Source organism: Labeo rohita, chromosome 16 (assembly GCF_022985175.1).
Source record: "Labeo rohita strain BAU-BD-2019 chromosome 16, IGBB_LRoh.1.0, whole genome shotgun sequence".
Lineage (NCBI taxonomy): Eukaryota > Metazoa > Chordata > Actinopteri > Cypriniformes > Cyprinidae > Labeo > Labeo rohita.
Genome location: NC_066884.1, coordinates 19912362 through 19928479, shown reverse-complemented (window position 1 = coordinate 19928479; position 16118 = coordinate 19912362). Strand labels below are relative to the sequence as shown.

The 16118-nt window shown below is 37.0% G+C and overlaps 1 protein-coding gene across 2 annotated transcripts; it reads left to right on the top strand.

Annotated features, from left to right (window-relative positions):
• The first annotated feature begins 93 nt into the window (after positions 1 to 93).
• fam189b (family with sequence similarity 189 member B) lies at positions 94 to 15884 on the top strand. Of its 2 annotated transcripts, none has more exons than XM_051131536.1 (14): positions 94 to 1203; positions 2808 to 2864; positions 2959 to 3066; positions 3187 to 3303; positions 3380 to 3487; positions 3616 to 3776; positions 4766 to 4865; positions 6338 to 6410; positions 6931 to 7159; positions 7889 to 8214; positions 8354 to 8422; positions 11398 to 11567; positions 11683 to 11814; positions 11930 to 15884. In XM_051131536.1, exons 1-14 carry the CDS (start codon positions 976 to 978, stop codon positions 12179 to 12181), a joined length of 2130 nt encoding a protein of 709 aa, XP_050987493.1. In that variant the 5' UTR covers positions 94 to 975; the 3' UTR covers positions 12182 to 15884. The 2 variants fall into 2 exon arrangements, with proteins under 2 accessions (XP_050987493.1, XP_050987492.1); XM_051131535.1 differs by having other exon boundaries at positions 6880 to 7159.
• Positions 15885 to 16118: the final 234 nt, after the last annotated feature.

Here is a 16118-nt window from a genome sequence, read left to right as displayed (position 1 = left end):
GTACGACGCTATGTCTTCTGCGCATGCGCGGAAAGGTCGCCAAACGTTGTGACTGTCGAAGTAGGTTGCCAAGCAACCGCCCACCCAGTGCAGCATCAGCACCTTGAGTTGGGTGAATGCGGTGCCGCATTGAACAAATTTACGGACACGTGTGCTACCATAGTGCGCTGCATATTTTATCTTCCCAACAAGGAATCCCGCCGAAATTGCATCGGATGACGTTTACATGGCGTAAAGGCATCATGTGTGAATAACACACGTACGCTAAGACTCTTCAAGTCTGGCGCGATTACGTAGTGATGCTCATGTCCGGGATACGGACGGGACGGGAGTCCTCGTGACTGCGGGAGGAAAATGGGGAGACCGAACCTAGGATAAAACTCCCTCCAAGGGAACACCATGGCTTTATAATTATAATTCAAAACAAGCGGATGCATCATGGGAGCGGCATAGCGAGTTTTTCACAACAAACTGCTTTCATTTCCTTTTGTTGTCGATTGTTCCCTTTTCTCTCCTTACACCGCTGTGCTTCATGAGACGTGTTTTCCGAGTTCAGGTGGGGGCTGTGAGGCTCTCTAGTGGAAACCCTGTGAAGATACACTTCGATGTGAGCAGGACTCGGATTGTTTTGTCCTCCTCCGCGGAGTAGCTTTAAGGCCAAAGCTGCACCGCTCGCCTGCGGATGCGGCAGCCTCTCGGCCTGCTAAAGGCTCTGGGTACCGCAATGCCGCGGGGATGGGGAGAGAGAGACGGCAGGTGGGCGATGGAGCAAGCCAGATCAAGGGATATTGGAGAATGCAGATGTACGACGCCAAGAATAAATGTTGACACGACATAAGTGTGCCAGGTTTAGTTTTAACAGCTGTGGACTTAATGTTATACAGACCCCAGTAACTGCATGTTTCAAAGAAGTATCTTAACATATTAAACCGAATCACATAGTCCCATCATTTAGGAAGCATTTCGGTAGCCATCATGCCTTCGCCGTCGGACTCCAGTAGCGTGGCCTCGATGTCAGGGTCTCGAGGTTTGTCTGGTAGTCGCAGAGGAATGTCTGGGCGGACCAGTGCGCGGGTGCTGCTGTACCTGGGCTTGTGTCACCTTGCGCTGGGGGCCATGGTGCTGGCCTTCAGCTTCACAAGCCTCGCCTTCACCTCATCACCCCGTGTCAGACAGTCCTGTCCTTTCTGGGCTGGCTTCTTTGTAAGTTTCTGTCCTACTTACTTTGAATTTGAATTTATAAATATTGGGGGAACAATTTACAATAAGGTTTTATTTGTTAACATTAGTTAATGCATTAACTAACATGAGCTAACCATGTTTTTTTTTTTTTTTTTTTTTTTTTTGCAGTATTTTAAAACTTTTTTAATGTTAGTTAAAAAATAGTGCTGTCTAACAATTAATCGCGATTAATCGCATCCAAAATAAAAGTTTTTGTTTACATAATATATGTGTATATTGTGTATATTTATTATGTATATAAATCACACACACACACACATACAGTGTATATTTTAAAAACATTTACATGTATATATTTATATTCATATGAATTTAATAATATATATATATATATATATATTTTATATATATAAACAACATTTTTAATTAAATATATACATACATGTGTGTGTATTTATATATACATATAAATATAGGCTACAAGGTAACAATAAACTTTTATTAGGTATGCGATTAATCACGGTTAATCGCTTGACAGCACCAATAAAAATCAAGTTAATGTTAATTAACAGTACATTAACAAATGTTAGCAGACTTTAAATTTTAATAATGTATTAGTAAGTTTTAAACTTAATATTAAATAACATTAATAAAGGCTATGATTATTGTTCATGTTAACTAATATATTTAATGTTAACAAATTCCAGTGTAACATGCTAGATTTTTAATCTCTGCTGTCAATTTAAATTGCTATAAATACAAAATAATTGTAAAAAAAAAAAAAAAAAAAAAGTGATTAAAAATGGGGGGAAAGAAAGTATAGTTCACAGAAAAATGAAAATATTGTCATTGTTTGTTTAACCTCTTGTTGTTCCAAACCTGTATACATTTCTTTCTTCTGTGGAACACAAAAGAAGATATTTTGAAGAAAGTTGCTAACAGTTTCAATTATATGGAAAAAAAAAATAAAAACATATAATTTCTTAAAAATATTGACATAAGTATGAGTAAATGATTAAAAAAAATAATTCATTATTATTGTTATTATTATTATTTTAATAATAACACTAGTTACAGCATTTAAAAACAATTCTAAAAAACTGTAATTTTCTGTAGTTTTTAAAGTAATATATTTATATTAGTATGTCTTTATATAATGTTAAGCTCCAAAATGACTAAGTAGTAATTAGAGCTGGGCAACGATTAATCGTGATTAATCGCATCCAGAATAAAAGGTTTAGTTTATAAAATATATGTGTGTGTACTGTGTATATTTATTATGTATACATAAATACACACACATGCATGTATATATTTAAGAAATATATGTTTATATATTAAATATATTTATATATAATATAAATCATATGAATCTTAGTATATACATGTAAATACATGTAAATATTTTAAAAAATACATATGTGTGTGTCTATGTATATACATAATAAATATACACAGTACACACACATATAAAAAAAAAACTTTTATTTTGGATGCGATTAATCGCAATTAATCATTTGAACAGCACTAACAGTAAAATATAAGTGCTCTGATGCAATCTCATATAGATTTGTGTAAAGACCAGACAATGTTTCCCTTTAATATGTTTTTTTTCTGTTAAACAGGTTGTAGCGTCCGGAGTAGTTGGTGTGATATCATGGAGAAGACCCTTCACTCTTGTTGTACGTATCTGTGTCATCTTGACAGGACGTCTGCGTGTGTGCGTTTGTCTGCTCCTCTTAGTTTTTGCAGTGATGCTGTTTTTGTTTCGTTCAGGTGTCGCTGTTCATGCTGCTGTCTGCAGTGTGTGTGATTCTCAGTCTGGCTGGTTCCATGCTCTCATGTCAGAATGCACAGATGGTCAAATCTTATGTTACCTGTCAGGTACATCCTTCTCTTCTCTTCTCTTCTCTTCTCTTCTCTTCTCTTCTCTTCTCTTCTCTTCTCTTCTCTTCTCTTCTCTTCTCTTCTCTCTTAATCCGATAATATGCGTGTTTGTTCCAGATGGAGAATCGTCTGTGTCTTTGCTGTGATCCCAAACAGACATGCTCTCTAACAGAAGATGAGACACTAGTGCTCTACCAACATTCAGACTGCCACTCTGTGCGCCACCAGCTCAAGGTGGGGTCACTTAACACTTAACACTGCATTAAGGTGTCTGAATAAGTTGAGTTTAACCCTAATATTGTATATGTAGGATCTGCTGTTCAGTGCCTGCGGTCTTAGTATTCTCTCCACCATTATCTGCACCCTGTCCACGGTCACCTGCAGCATTCATATCTTCTCTCTGGACTTACTGCATCTAGTGAGACAAAATCCACAAAATACTTATACTAAGTTTACTAATAGCTGTACTTCTGTCTCAAATAAAAAAGTTATAGTGCATAGATACACTCAGAGTCTTTTATCTTATCCTACTCTGTTTTTTTATAGCTGGCTCCGCATCGCTCTCGCTCTGTAAACCCAGAATGCACCACTCCTCAGGATGCATTTCTCAGTAACATGATGGACTTTGAGGAGTTTGTTCCTCCCATTCCCCCACCACCTTACTACCCTCCTGAATACACCTGCAGCTCTGAGACAGATGCACAGAGGTGAAAATACACATACGCACACACAGACACACGCACGCTTTTCGCTTTTGTTTTTCCATCATGTTGGGCGGTTTCCATTGACTTTTGTTATTTCATACTGAGCTAATAAAATCTCCAAACTCTACCTCTAAAACTAAATCTTTAAAAAAAACTTAAGGGCTATTATGCTCTTTTACAAAGTCTTGATTTTGTTTTTTCTGGGGGTGTACTGAAACATACTTTCATGCGCAGTGATTAGAAAAATGCATTATTTTTTAACATAATTTACATTATTACAATACATCTCTCCCAGCCTGGCACATAAGGCTCAATTAGTTCCGGAAAACAAAATGTGTTGTGATTGGTTAACTGTCCCCCTGCGTTGCGATTGATGAACAGCCCCGCCCCTGCCATGCCCCTTGTCAAAGAAGCAAGGTCCGTGTACAACTGTTAGCGCAAGCTAGATTAAAGTGATTCTTACATTTTAAATATGGATATTTTTCTTACAAAAACGCATCGATTCACTACAGGAGGCCTTTAATAAAGCTTGGGAGTGCCAGGCTAAATTTTATAACTCTGATTGCATTCGTCACGCTGCAGTAGTGTTGGGTCCTATCATCAGCCCGCAAGATCGCCAATACGTGATATTATCGTGCTAATGTATTTAATTATCTACTTAGTTTCATTGCCCAAAACCAGCTTCAGCATAAGGCTAAAAGCAGCCTAACATTATCAAAGAACATCATCACTGATCAGCCTAGCCTATTCTAGTGCAAGTTTATGTATTTTAAAAAACACTGGCATTATAAGTGAAGCTATCTACGCTGTATGATAAATAAATGTCTTACCATACACTGCACACATCTGCAGCGCGTTACAGCTCTGACGCGCAACCGTTTTCTCCTTTTTTTATTCTTATAGGCATCTTTCAATTTTAACAATACTTCTTCTGTCATGCCTTTCAATAATTTTAATAATTTCTCATGCCTCATTTTTGTGTGTACCTGCAGTGTCACGTATAATGGATCAATGGAGAGTCCAGTACCTCTGTACCCAACAGACTGCCCTCCACCTTATGAGGCAGTGATGGGTCAAAGGGCTCCCAGTCAGGTACATGCATGCTTTGAGGGGTATAAAGATGATTGTTTGAACTGAAAATAAAATTCAGTGCAGTGCAATACTATTAATAACAAAAAAAAATACAATTATATATTGTTTTATTTGTATTATTATTACAGCAAATGTCTAATATGCATTCTTAACTTCTTATTTAAACCAAAATATTTTTATGTTTTTGAAAGAAGTCTGTTATGCTAATCAAAGCTGCATTATTGGATAAAAAATGCTGTTCAAGAAATATTTGTTATTATTATCAATTTTGAAAACAGATGTGCAGCTTAATATTTTTGTGGAGGCAGTGATCTGTTTTTTTTTTTTTAGATTTCTGTATAGACAATTCAAAAGAACAATTTATTTGAAATATAAATCTTTTGTAACATTATAAAAGTCTTTACTGTCAGTTTTAAACAATTTAGTGCATCCTTGTTGAATAAAAAAGTATTAAAGGATTAGTTCACTTCCATTATTAAAATGTTCTTATAATTTACTCATGCCCATGTCATCCAAGATGTTCATGTCTTTCTTTCTTCAGCTTTTTTGAGGAAAACATTCCAGAATTTTTCTCCATATCGTGGACTTCAATGGGGATTAGCAGGATGATGGTCCAAATTGTAGTTTCAATGCAGCTTTAAAGGGCTCTTCAAGGGTCTAGTTAAAAACGATCTGTTGTTTTCTGAAAAAAACAAAATAACAAAAACATTTATATACTTTTTAACCACAAATGCTTGTGTTGCTCTAGCTCTGCATTCACAACTTCACACATAACGTAGTCACTTTGGAAAGGTCACGCATTACGTAGGCAGAAGTACCGCCCAAGTGTTTACAAAGCAAACTTGCAAAGAAAGTGAAACGGCCTTTACAAAAAAGGTAAAAACAACAATGTCAGACTATTTTGAAGTTGGAGGAGAAAATTAGTTGGAGTTTTCATCCTACCCTAACTTTTTGAACCTAAGTACACAGATGAAGAACTAACCACGTGTGACCGTTCCAATGTCATTACTATATGCGTGAAGTCATAGACACGCATCGCAGAGCTAATGCAAGGTGAGCTTTTGTGGTTAAAACGTATATCAATTTTTAGTTTTTTAAAGAAAATGGCAGATCGTTTTGCTAGACAAGACCCTTATTTCTCGGCTAGGATTGCGTAGAGCCCTTTGAAGCTGCATTGAAACCGCAGTTTGGACCTTCAGCTGATTGGTTCCCATTGAAGTCCACTATATGGAGAAAAATCCTGGAATGTTTTCCTTAAAAACCATAATTTATTTTTTACTGAAGAAAGAAACACATGAACATCTAAGATATCATGAGGGTAAATTATCAGGAAATTTTTGTTCTGGAAGTGAACTAATCCTTTAACTTCTTTTAAAAACTCATGGTATCATGCTTTGTATCATTTTGTAAAGAATTCTAATCATCATCATTTTGTAACACTGTGGTCATGATGTCACTCTCACTATTCGTAGGCCACAGTGTTTGACACTCAAGCTGGTGAGCTGTCTGGAGAGAGAGGAACATCCACAGCATTCAGTGGTGAAGGTGAGTCTTGCCTCTCTTCTGTTAATCATTTAGCAAACATGCCCTGTTTCCACCTGATATTAAAGGGACAGTTCACCCAAATAATAAAATCATAATTTACTCGCTCTCAAGTTGTTCCAAACCTGTATGAGTCTTCTGCTGAACATTCTGAATAATGTGGGTAACCAAACAGTAGTTGGTCCCTGAACTACTTGAGGGTGAGTAATTGATGACAGAATTTTCATTTTTGGGTGAACTGTCCCTTTTAAGATCAGTCACAAGTGGTCATCCAAAACACATTGTTGTTTGCACCGCATGGTATTAATGTGCATTTCAGTTGTGTCTCCTGTAATCACTTATGTTCAGATCTAATCAAGACAACCTCTTTTTACATAACATCCTACATCACGGGAGTGCCAAGTGCGTATGAATGCTATTAAATGACCCAACTATGTGTATATGTGTACATTTTGTATATTCTCTCTCTCAGTGTCAATGGACAGTGGCTCTCTTTTGATGTCTGAGATTGTGGATATTCCAGATGACAGCTCCCCATCTGAGGACTCCTGCCTAATGGAAGTGGGTGTCGGTATGCGTGTGCGTCCACGGGGGAGCAGCGAGGGAGGGGAGGGGGTTGAGTACGACAGTGTCCGTTCTTCCACACAACATCCTGAGGGAATGGTGGCCACTCCTTCCGGAAGACGTTGTTTCAGAGGCGAGAGATCGAATTCCTGCTCCTCCCCAAGCACGTACAACACCTCTACCTACAGGTGGGAAAAAGTTAAATCTTTAAACCTTTGACACGTATGATCACGCCAGTGTAGTTAGAACATTTAATGGGATAGTTCATTCAAAAATTATTTACTTACCCTCAAGGCATCCTAGGTGTATATGACTTTTTTCTTTAAGACGAATACAATTGGAGTTGTATTAAAAATGGTCCTGGCTCTTCCAAGCTTTATAATGGCAGTGAATGGGTGTTATTTTACAGTAGTCCAAAATACGTCAAATAAAGCACATCCATCCATCATAAGAAGTGTCCGACACGGCTCTGGGGCATTTGCTGTTTATAAAGTAGAGATTACTGTAATGATTACTGTTTAGAAAGTTTTAAATATGGATATTTAAATATGGATATTTTATGAAAACACATCAATTTACTTCAGGAGGCCTTTTTTTCACCCCCTGGAGCTGTGTGGGACACTTTTTATGATGGACGGATGTGCTTTATTGGACTTCTTTGGACTTCTGAACAACACCCATTCACTGCCATTATAAAGCTTGGAAGAGCCAGAACATTTTCTATTATAATTTCAAATGTGTTTGTCTGAAAGAAGGAAGTCATAATACCTAGGATGCCTTGAGAGTGAGTAAATCACAGGGTAATTTTCATTTTTGGGTGAGCTATCCCTTAAAATTCACATCAGGACTACACTGTAAAAAAAAATGGTACAGAAACAATTTTTGCTAATAAACTTTCTTCATAATTTCCTCCACAGATCCCCAGTGTTGAGGCGTCAAGCTCTGTTGGCGAGTAGCTGCTCTCAGTTGGAGTTCTTAGCAGGATCCCAACATTCCTCTATCCCAGAAATCCGAGTTCGGCCCTGCACACCCTCCCGACGGGACTCCTCATCTGCGTTTAGTAACCCACCTACTGCAGCCCCAACAGGTCCTGCTCAAGACCGGTCGGACAATGCAGTACCGGTGTTCCTTCCACGGCCAGGTTTCCGTGAGCAAATTGGACGTGATAGAAAAGACAGCGATAGCTTCTTACCTCTCATGAGGTCACACAGTGAACCAGGTCTCAGCTCTTCAACGGACACAGGTGTGAACATGCATATGTAACAAACTACAAGTGTCTGGGAATGAAGTGAAAATGTAAATTTGTGTTTTCCTCTGTTTTTTTCTTCAAACCACTCTGCAGAATGATGACTGTGTTTTTGTGTGTGCTCATCTGTTCTCAGGTGATTTCAGTCTCTCAGGAGGCAATAAAGGAATCAGTGAGGGGGGATCGCAGACCTCATCAGAAACAGGTAAGAGTTTTTACTCCCAGCTCACAGGATTATTACAGTTGAGAGTAATACACTGTTATTTTAGTTTTATTATTATAGTTATTATTATAGTGTACCATTATAGTTTTTGTTTTTAGTTTTCATTTATATTAATTTTACAATTAGTTTTTATTTAATCTTAGTTAAAATTTTAGTAATGTTGTTATGTGCTGTAATTGTGGTCACTGTCATTTTTATTCTTGTTTTTTTTTTTTTGTTTGTTTGTTTTTTTTTTCAGTTTTAAAGGTTTTATTTCTTGTTAGTAATTTATTGCTTCATCTTAAACATATTAGTTGCCCCAGAAATGTTTAATGAATATTTATGAGTGAGCCATTGAAACATTCATTCAATCAATTTTTTTTTTTAAAGGGGTCATCGGATGCCCATTTTCCACAAGTTGATATAATTCTTTAGGGTCTTAATGAAAAGTCTCTAATATACTTGGATTAAAAATTCTCAATGGTTTTGTAAAACAACACCCTTTTTACCTTGCCAAAATCAGCTCTGCAAAAATCATCTCATTCTAAGGGGTTGTTCCTTTAAATGCAAATGAGCTCTGCTCACCACACCCCTCTTTTCTCTTCGTTGAAAAGACGGTCTTGTTTACATTAGCCGCGTTTAGCCGCTAAACTTCCTAACTACCACGTAGTTAAGGAAAGGCGATCGCAAAGATTCATAAAAAAAGGCTTATACTCACTTCTGCTGTAAGTGAAGCTGGATCATGAATGATTCGCGCGAACATAGACGGATATATGTAGATCAGGAGGCGCATTCCCTTCACAAACAAACGTAATCTACTGCATCTTCAGCGGCTCAGATGTCGGAGGAAATGACGACCACTATGTTCATTATTACATCCAGCAACACAACACCTTAATCGCTCAATCTGAGATATTCTTGTCTAACTTACATCCCTCCTCTGGCATCAAAACATGGAAAGTTATTGGACTGTGACAGCTGGTCTACGGTAAAATGCTCATGTCAATCAACTATAGTGGGAGCGGCCTCTGTTGGTGTGACGCCACACCAACAGGCATCTGAGAACGGCTCGATTTGAAAAAGGGGATATTATTTGTACAAATTAATTAAAAACCACTGCATGGATTTTTATCATTATAGGGTAGATTTGTACATACACTGCCAACACACATTAATGTTCAAACAACATGAAAAAGTGAACTTAGCATCCGATGACCCCTTTAAATAATTTATTCAAATTAGTTAAACATTTTTAAATTGACTACATAAATATTTTGTCATAGCCTGTAGTAAATTACATGTTATTTTGCTTAGTTCAGTATCATGGAAGAATCTTATCTCTATTTGGAGAAAATATATATATATATGATTCTCAGTTTTAAAATTTATTTAAAATTGTGCAACTCTGGTTTGTTTTGATATGTTCTTGGAAGCTCATAAACACTTAGTTGTTAATGCATGACCGCCCGCATTTATGTCAGAATCAGCTATTATTGTTAGTAACTTGACCCGCTCACTCACTATGAGGTAATAAGAAGGAAGTTGGCCAAAAAAAACTGTCATACCTAAACACCAGAAATGTGATAAGAATAAAATGTGGTTAAGTTGGTCAAACTTTTTGGTTGGAAGAAACCAAGTTGACAAGCAAGCATCTGTTTTTTAGTTTTACTTTTAACCAGATCCCTGATCATTTCTAAGGTAAAACTGATAAAAAATTACAAAATCATTAACAAATACTAATAGCATATAAACAATACTAAAATGACATGTAAAAGTTAAAATAATTTTTTATTTTAAATAATTGTTTTTATACGTTTTTATTATTCAGAGTTGAGGTCAAAAGTTTTCATACACCTTGGAGAATCTGCAGAATTTTAATTATTTTACCAAAATAAGATCATATAAAATGCATGTTATTTTTATTTAGTACTGACCTGAATAAGATATTTCACATAAACAAATGTTTACATATAGTCCACAAGAGAAAATAATAGTTGAATTTATAAAAATGATCCCGTTCAAAAGTTTACATACACTTGATTCTTAATACTGCGTTGTTACCGGAATGATCTACAGCTGTATTTTATGTATTTTTTTAGCGATAGTTGTTCATGTTTGTCCTTAACAGTTAAACTGCCTGCTGTTCTTCAGAAAAATCCTTAAGGTCCCACAATTTTTATGTTTTTCATCATTTTTGTGTATTTGAACCCTTTCCAGCAATGACTGTATGATTTTGAGATCCATCTTTTCACACTGAGGACAACTGAGGGACCCATATGCAACTATTGCAGAAGGTTCAGTTGCTCACTGATGCTCTAGAAGGAAAAATGATGCACTAAGAGTCGGGGTTCTTCAAATCTTCAAATTTAAAAAGTTTTCACCCCATGGCTCCTAATGCATTGTGTTTCCTTCTGGAGCATCAGTGAACGTTTGAACCTTCTGTAATAGTTGCATATGAGTCCCTCAGTTGTCCTCAGTGTGAAAAGATGGATCTCAAAATCATACAGTCATTGTTGGAAAGGGTTCAAATACACAAACATTTTGAAAAACCAAAGAATTTGTTGGAACTGAAGGATTTTTCTGAAGAACAGCAGGCAGGTTAACTGTTCAGGACAAACAAGGGACTCATGAACTATTATTAGTAAACAAAAAACACAGCTGTGGATCATTCAGGTAACAACACAGTATTAAGAATCAAGCATATGTAAACTTTTGAATGGGGTCATTTTTATATATTCGACTATTATTTTCTCTTGTGGACTATATGTAAACGTCTTCTATGTGAAATATCTTATTCAGGTCAGTACTAAATAAAAAATGACATACATTTTGTATGATCCCTCTTATTTTGGTAAAATAATTAACATTTTTGCAGATTCTTCGAGGTGTATGTAAACTTTTGACCTCAACTGTATTTTTAAAATTAATAATCTGTCCCCTACTCATTACACTTCATTTGTGTCACCTTTATGGCATAGGGGTATCATCTGAAGCTGGTTTGCTGCCTCGCTCCTCTCTGCCACTTCCTGCTTCCCTGCCCAGAAAGGGCAGCATTAAGGCTGTAAGTAGCCGGTTGCCCTCAAAGCAAGTCCCAGCCACCTCACTGCGTTTACCCAAAGACTGCGCACGCTCACTTGGAGACCTCAAGGTTAGACTTTTTGACGTCAAAGACCCCAAAATCTGGTGATCCCCTTTTCTTCCCAATATTATTGTAATGTTAGATGTTTAAACAAGCAGTCAAACATTTTCAATTGAAATTACAGGTCACTAAAGTTTTAGTGCAGCGTTTCCTGCAAAGATCCAAACGTAACTTAGCCCCTGTAACTGACCATGCTGGAAACTGTACTGGGCCTAAAAGAAGAACAGGAGGTGAAGGAAGTCTGCCGTTGGAACAGGTAAAACATTGCCAATATTATAAATAAAATAATTTAGTTTGGCTAAAATTCTGTGTAGTACAGTTCAGTGCAAAATAACTCATTATGACATAATAAATTCATATGTTTTATGAAGGTGCTTCGAAACTCTCTGGGGGCCAACAGGGGGCAGCAACAGCACGTCCACCACCACTGCCGTGGACACCATCACTCCCATAGTGACAGTCGCCATAATGCCCGCCGCCATGATGATGACCCTGTAAGGACCGGAGGAATCCACTTGCGTAGCTGCGGAGACCTCAGCTCGACATCGGTCGCATCACTGCGCAGACTCCACCCACCCCCGCACGGATCATCAGGGGCTCTTTACTCAGAATCTGCCCTTTGAAAAGGAATAAATCACTGCTGGATTCAGAAAAGAGGGCAGAGAAAATTTGAGGAAAGAATAACAGGTGGGAGATAGGTTTGAGATATGCAAAGGGTGATGTGAAGCAGATAAATATGCTGTTTGAACAACAGTATGAGTTTTTAGCTGTTCTTACAGTAACAAAAAACAGAACACTACTGAACATAACTGAGTTTAACCCTTCAGACCCACTGCTCTGTGCCTGACAAACTCTGGTCCTTCTGTTTTGTATTTCCATTTATTTTTTTGCTTCATCTAGTGCTTTTTCTCGCTCACTGTTTACATTCATATGGAAAGAATGCAGCACCTCTGACACAGTTTCTTGTCTTCACAGCTCATTACAATGCACTCATGCAACTACAAACATACAACCATATGTTTGGCTGTAACTATGTTGTGAACTTGGGGGGAATTTAAAGGAATTAAAAAATTAAAGGAATTAAAAAGAGCAGTAAAAGAAGCAGGATAAGAATATTTGTAAAGTAATCAATTTGAACTATTTGGAAATATTAAGTCGATTCATTTTTTCATATGCCTATGATGAAAATGGTAAAATGTTTCATATCTCGTCACATTCAATTATGCATTACTTGAATCACACAAATGATTCAGCCTATATTTTCAATTCAAAATGCCAAAATTTAACAAAAAAATTAGAGTAGTTTGCATCATTGGATAATACTCTCAGTCATTTAGCATTTTTGTCTTAAAACAGTTAACTACTTACATCTTACCTTGCATTCTTTCACTGTTAAAAACTGGGAGCGTTATGCTGGAATTCATGTTTGGTAACTGTAAACTGTAAAACCTGCTTTCTTGGTTTAGAAAGGGCATCTCAATCATTTTGACATTGATGAGAGCTGTTAAATCGTTGAGGCAAACCAGCCTAAAATGTAATGTTTTAAAACTTTTTGTCATCCTAACAACAAACAGAGCAACTAGGAATACCAAATACTGAGAGGAACAATTCTGCTTTTCTAAATATTGGATTGCGGGTGTTTATGATGGTTACGGCCCTGTAAACATACACATGCAATATAATGCATGACCTCACGCTCAAATGTGGTGTTGAATTCTTTTGTAACCAGCCACTTAATGCTTTTCACTAAACACTTTTCACTAACTGACCATCCCGCGAAGCGTAGCTAAATAATTCATGCATCATCTTGCATACAGTGCCTTGCTAAAGTATTCGCACCCCATTTTTTTTCAAGTTTTATGTTGCTGGCTTATGTTAAACTGCTTTAAATTACTTTTTTCCCCCACATCAATCTGCACTCTACACAACATAATGTCAAAGCAAAAACAGAATTGTCACAGCTTCGTAAATTTATTAAAAACAAAAAACCTGAAATAAGTGCATTGCATAAGTATTCATACCCTTAACTCAGCACCTTTACAGCCTCAAGTTTTTTTGGGTATGATGCAACAAGCTTTGCACATCAGCATTTGGCAATTATCTGCTTTTTTCCTCCTCACCTCTTCACCCCTCAAGCTCTGTCAGCTTGGATGGGGGCAGATGCACATTTTCAGGTTTCTCCAGAAATATTTGATTGGGTTCAAGCCAAGGCTGTGGCTGGGCCACTCAAGGACATGTCTATAAGCCACTCTTGCTGTGAGCTTAGGGTCACTGTCCTGTTGGAAGGTGAACGTTCTGCCCAGTCTAAGGTTCTAAATGCTCTGTGCTGGGTTTTCATTAAGGCTATCTCAGTCCTTGCCATTGAAAAACAGCCCCACAGTATAAAGCTGCTACCAGCACATTTTACTTTAGGGATGGTAATCTACAGGTGATGAGCAGTGCCTGGTTTCCTTTATATATGATGCTTGGAATTGAGGTTCATCAGACCAGAGAATCTTGTTTCTCATAGTCTGAGGGTCCTTCAGGTGCTTTTTTGCTAATTCAAAGTGTGTTTTCATGTGTCTTCACTAAGGGGAGGATTGAGTTTGGCCACACCGCCATAAAGCCTACATTGGTAGAGTGTTGCAGTGATGTTTGTCCTTCTGTAAATTTTTTCTATCTCCACATATGATCATAAAGCTCAACTAGAGTGACCATCAGGTTCTTAGTCACCAGTCTAACCACAGTCCTTCTCCATCAATTGCTCAGTTTGGCCAGGAGGCCAGCTCTAGGAAGAGTCCTGGTTGTTTCAAACTTCTTCCATCAAGGGTAACAGAGACTACATGTTTCTATGAACCTTCAGTGCGGCAGATTTTTTTCTGAACTCTTCCACAGATCTGTGCCTTGCAAAAATACTGTTTCTGAGCTCTACAGGCAGTTCCTTTGACCTTAGAGCTTGGTTTTTGCTCTGATATGGATTTTCAGCTTTTAGACCTTTTATTGAGAGATGTGTGCTATTCCAAATCATACCCATTCAGTTGAATTTGCCACAGGTTAACTTCACTTGAAAAGTAGTAACATCTAGAAGCAAAATGAATGCTCCTGAGCTAAATTCCAACTGTCCCATATAAGGGTTTATATACTTATGCAACAGAATAATTTGTTTTTTATTATTAATACATTTGCAAAGATGTTAAAAACCTGTTTTCTGCTTTGTCATTATGGTGTATGGAATGTAGATTGATGTGAAAAAAAAAGTAATTTAAAGCAGTTTAACATAAGGCAGCAACATAAAACATGAAAAAAATGAAGGGGTATGAATACTTTCGCAAAGCACTGTATAAAATATGGCTGTTTTTAACTTCACATCATCTCAACAGCTGAGGTTGAAGCAGCAATGGATTCATTTGCTTCTTTGTAGAAGTGCATGTACTTTCTAAAACAAGATCATTTCATTGGAGCTTTGATCTTTTGCGTCTGTGTCTCTCATGGTGGACTCTAGCTTCCCAGCCTGTGTAATACTTTCTTAGAATGCCTCTGCATGTATTGAGAAGGCTTGTTTTCTCTTTCTGACTGAACACCAAATGCACTAACACACACCGATACAGACATGCTTGTGAGAAAACTAGATGCCACTAATGCAAAGAAATGTTTGAAGGAATTTTGGGTTTTATAATATAGATGATTCTCTGGCAATAAACATACTTGTACAATTATGTACAGACATTGAACTATTACAGGAAGTTGGCACCTCGAAAACTGATTTCACGAGATGATCACTGGACGAGAGACGATGAACCCTGTCAAACTGATACGTTCAAGGATTTTTCAATGTTACGGACAATTTGGGAATGAGACAGCCATGGACTTCTGGTGTATCTGCTTTGTTGTATTCTGAAATGGATGTACATCTAAAGGAATAGCTGCAGTTGTCAATTGTTTAGAAGTGCTTTGGAATGTTAGCTATGAATCAGTAGCAATGTTGCTAAATAATACATTAATACACTTGCTCTATATGTAAATAACTTTGATGCACGGACCCTTCTGCTGACACACATTCTGCAACTTTTGAAGCACTGAAACCAAGTCTGAAAAAGAGCTTGATATTCTACCTCTTGTATTGCATACACTGACATGTTATGGCCCAGTGGAATATTTTAATTAATTTAAAGATTTTATGGACTATTTATGAAAAAAAAAAAAAAAAAAAAACCTTCTACACTGACTAATGAAAACACTGTTATTCTGGGAAAATGATGCCTAAAAAGAACATTTAAAACAGCTCTACTTCATGAACTTTTAATGCAAGTTATGTAAAATCACAACAATAAATGTATACACATCAAATTTATCAAATCATCTATCACTTTCACTGTCATGATCTCAGGTATGATCTGCACTTTCTTCAGCACTGAAAAAAAAAACATTTAGACATTTGACAGGTAAAAATTACTGGTTAGAAGTACAGTCTGATCTGTGAATAAATGGTTCTTCTGAGTCAAATCTTTTAAATGAATCGGTTGAACTGGTTCAAACCGAGCTAAGGCTTGAGCACCTTGGCAAAATCTTTTTTTTTTCATT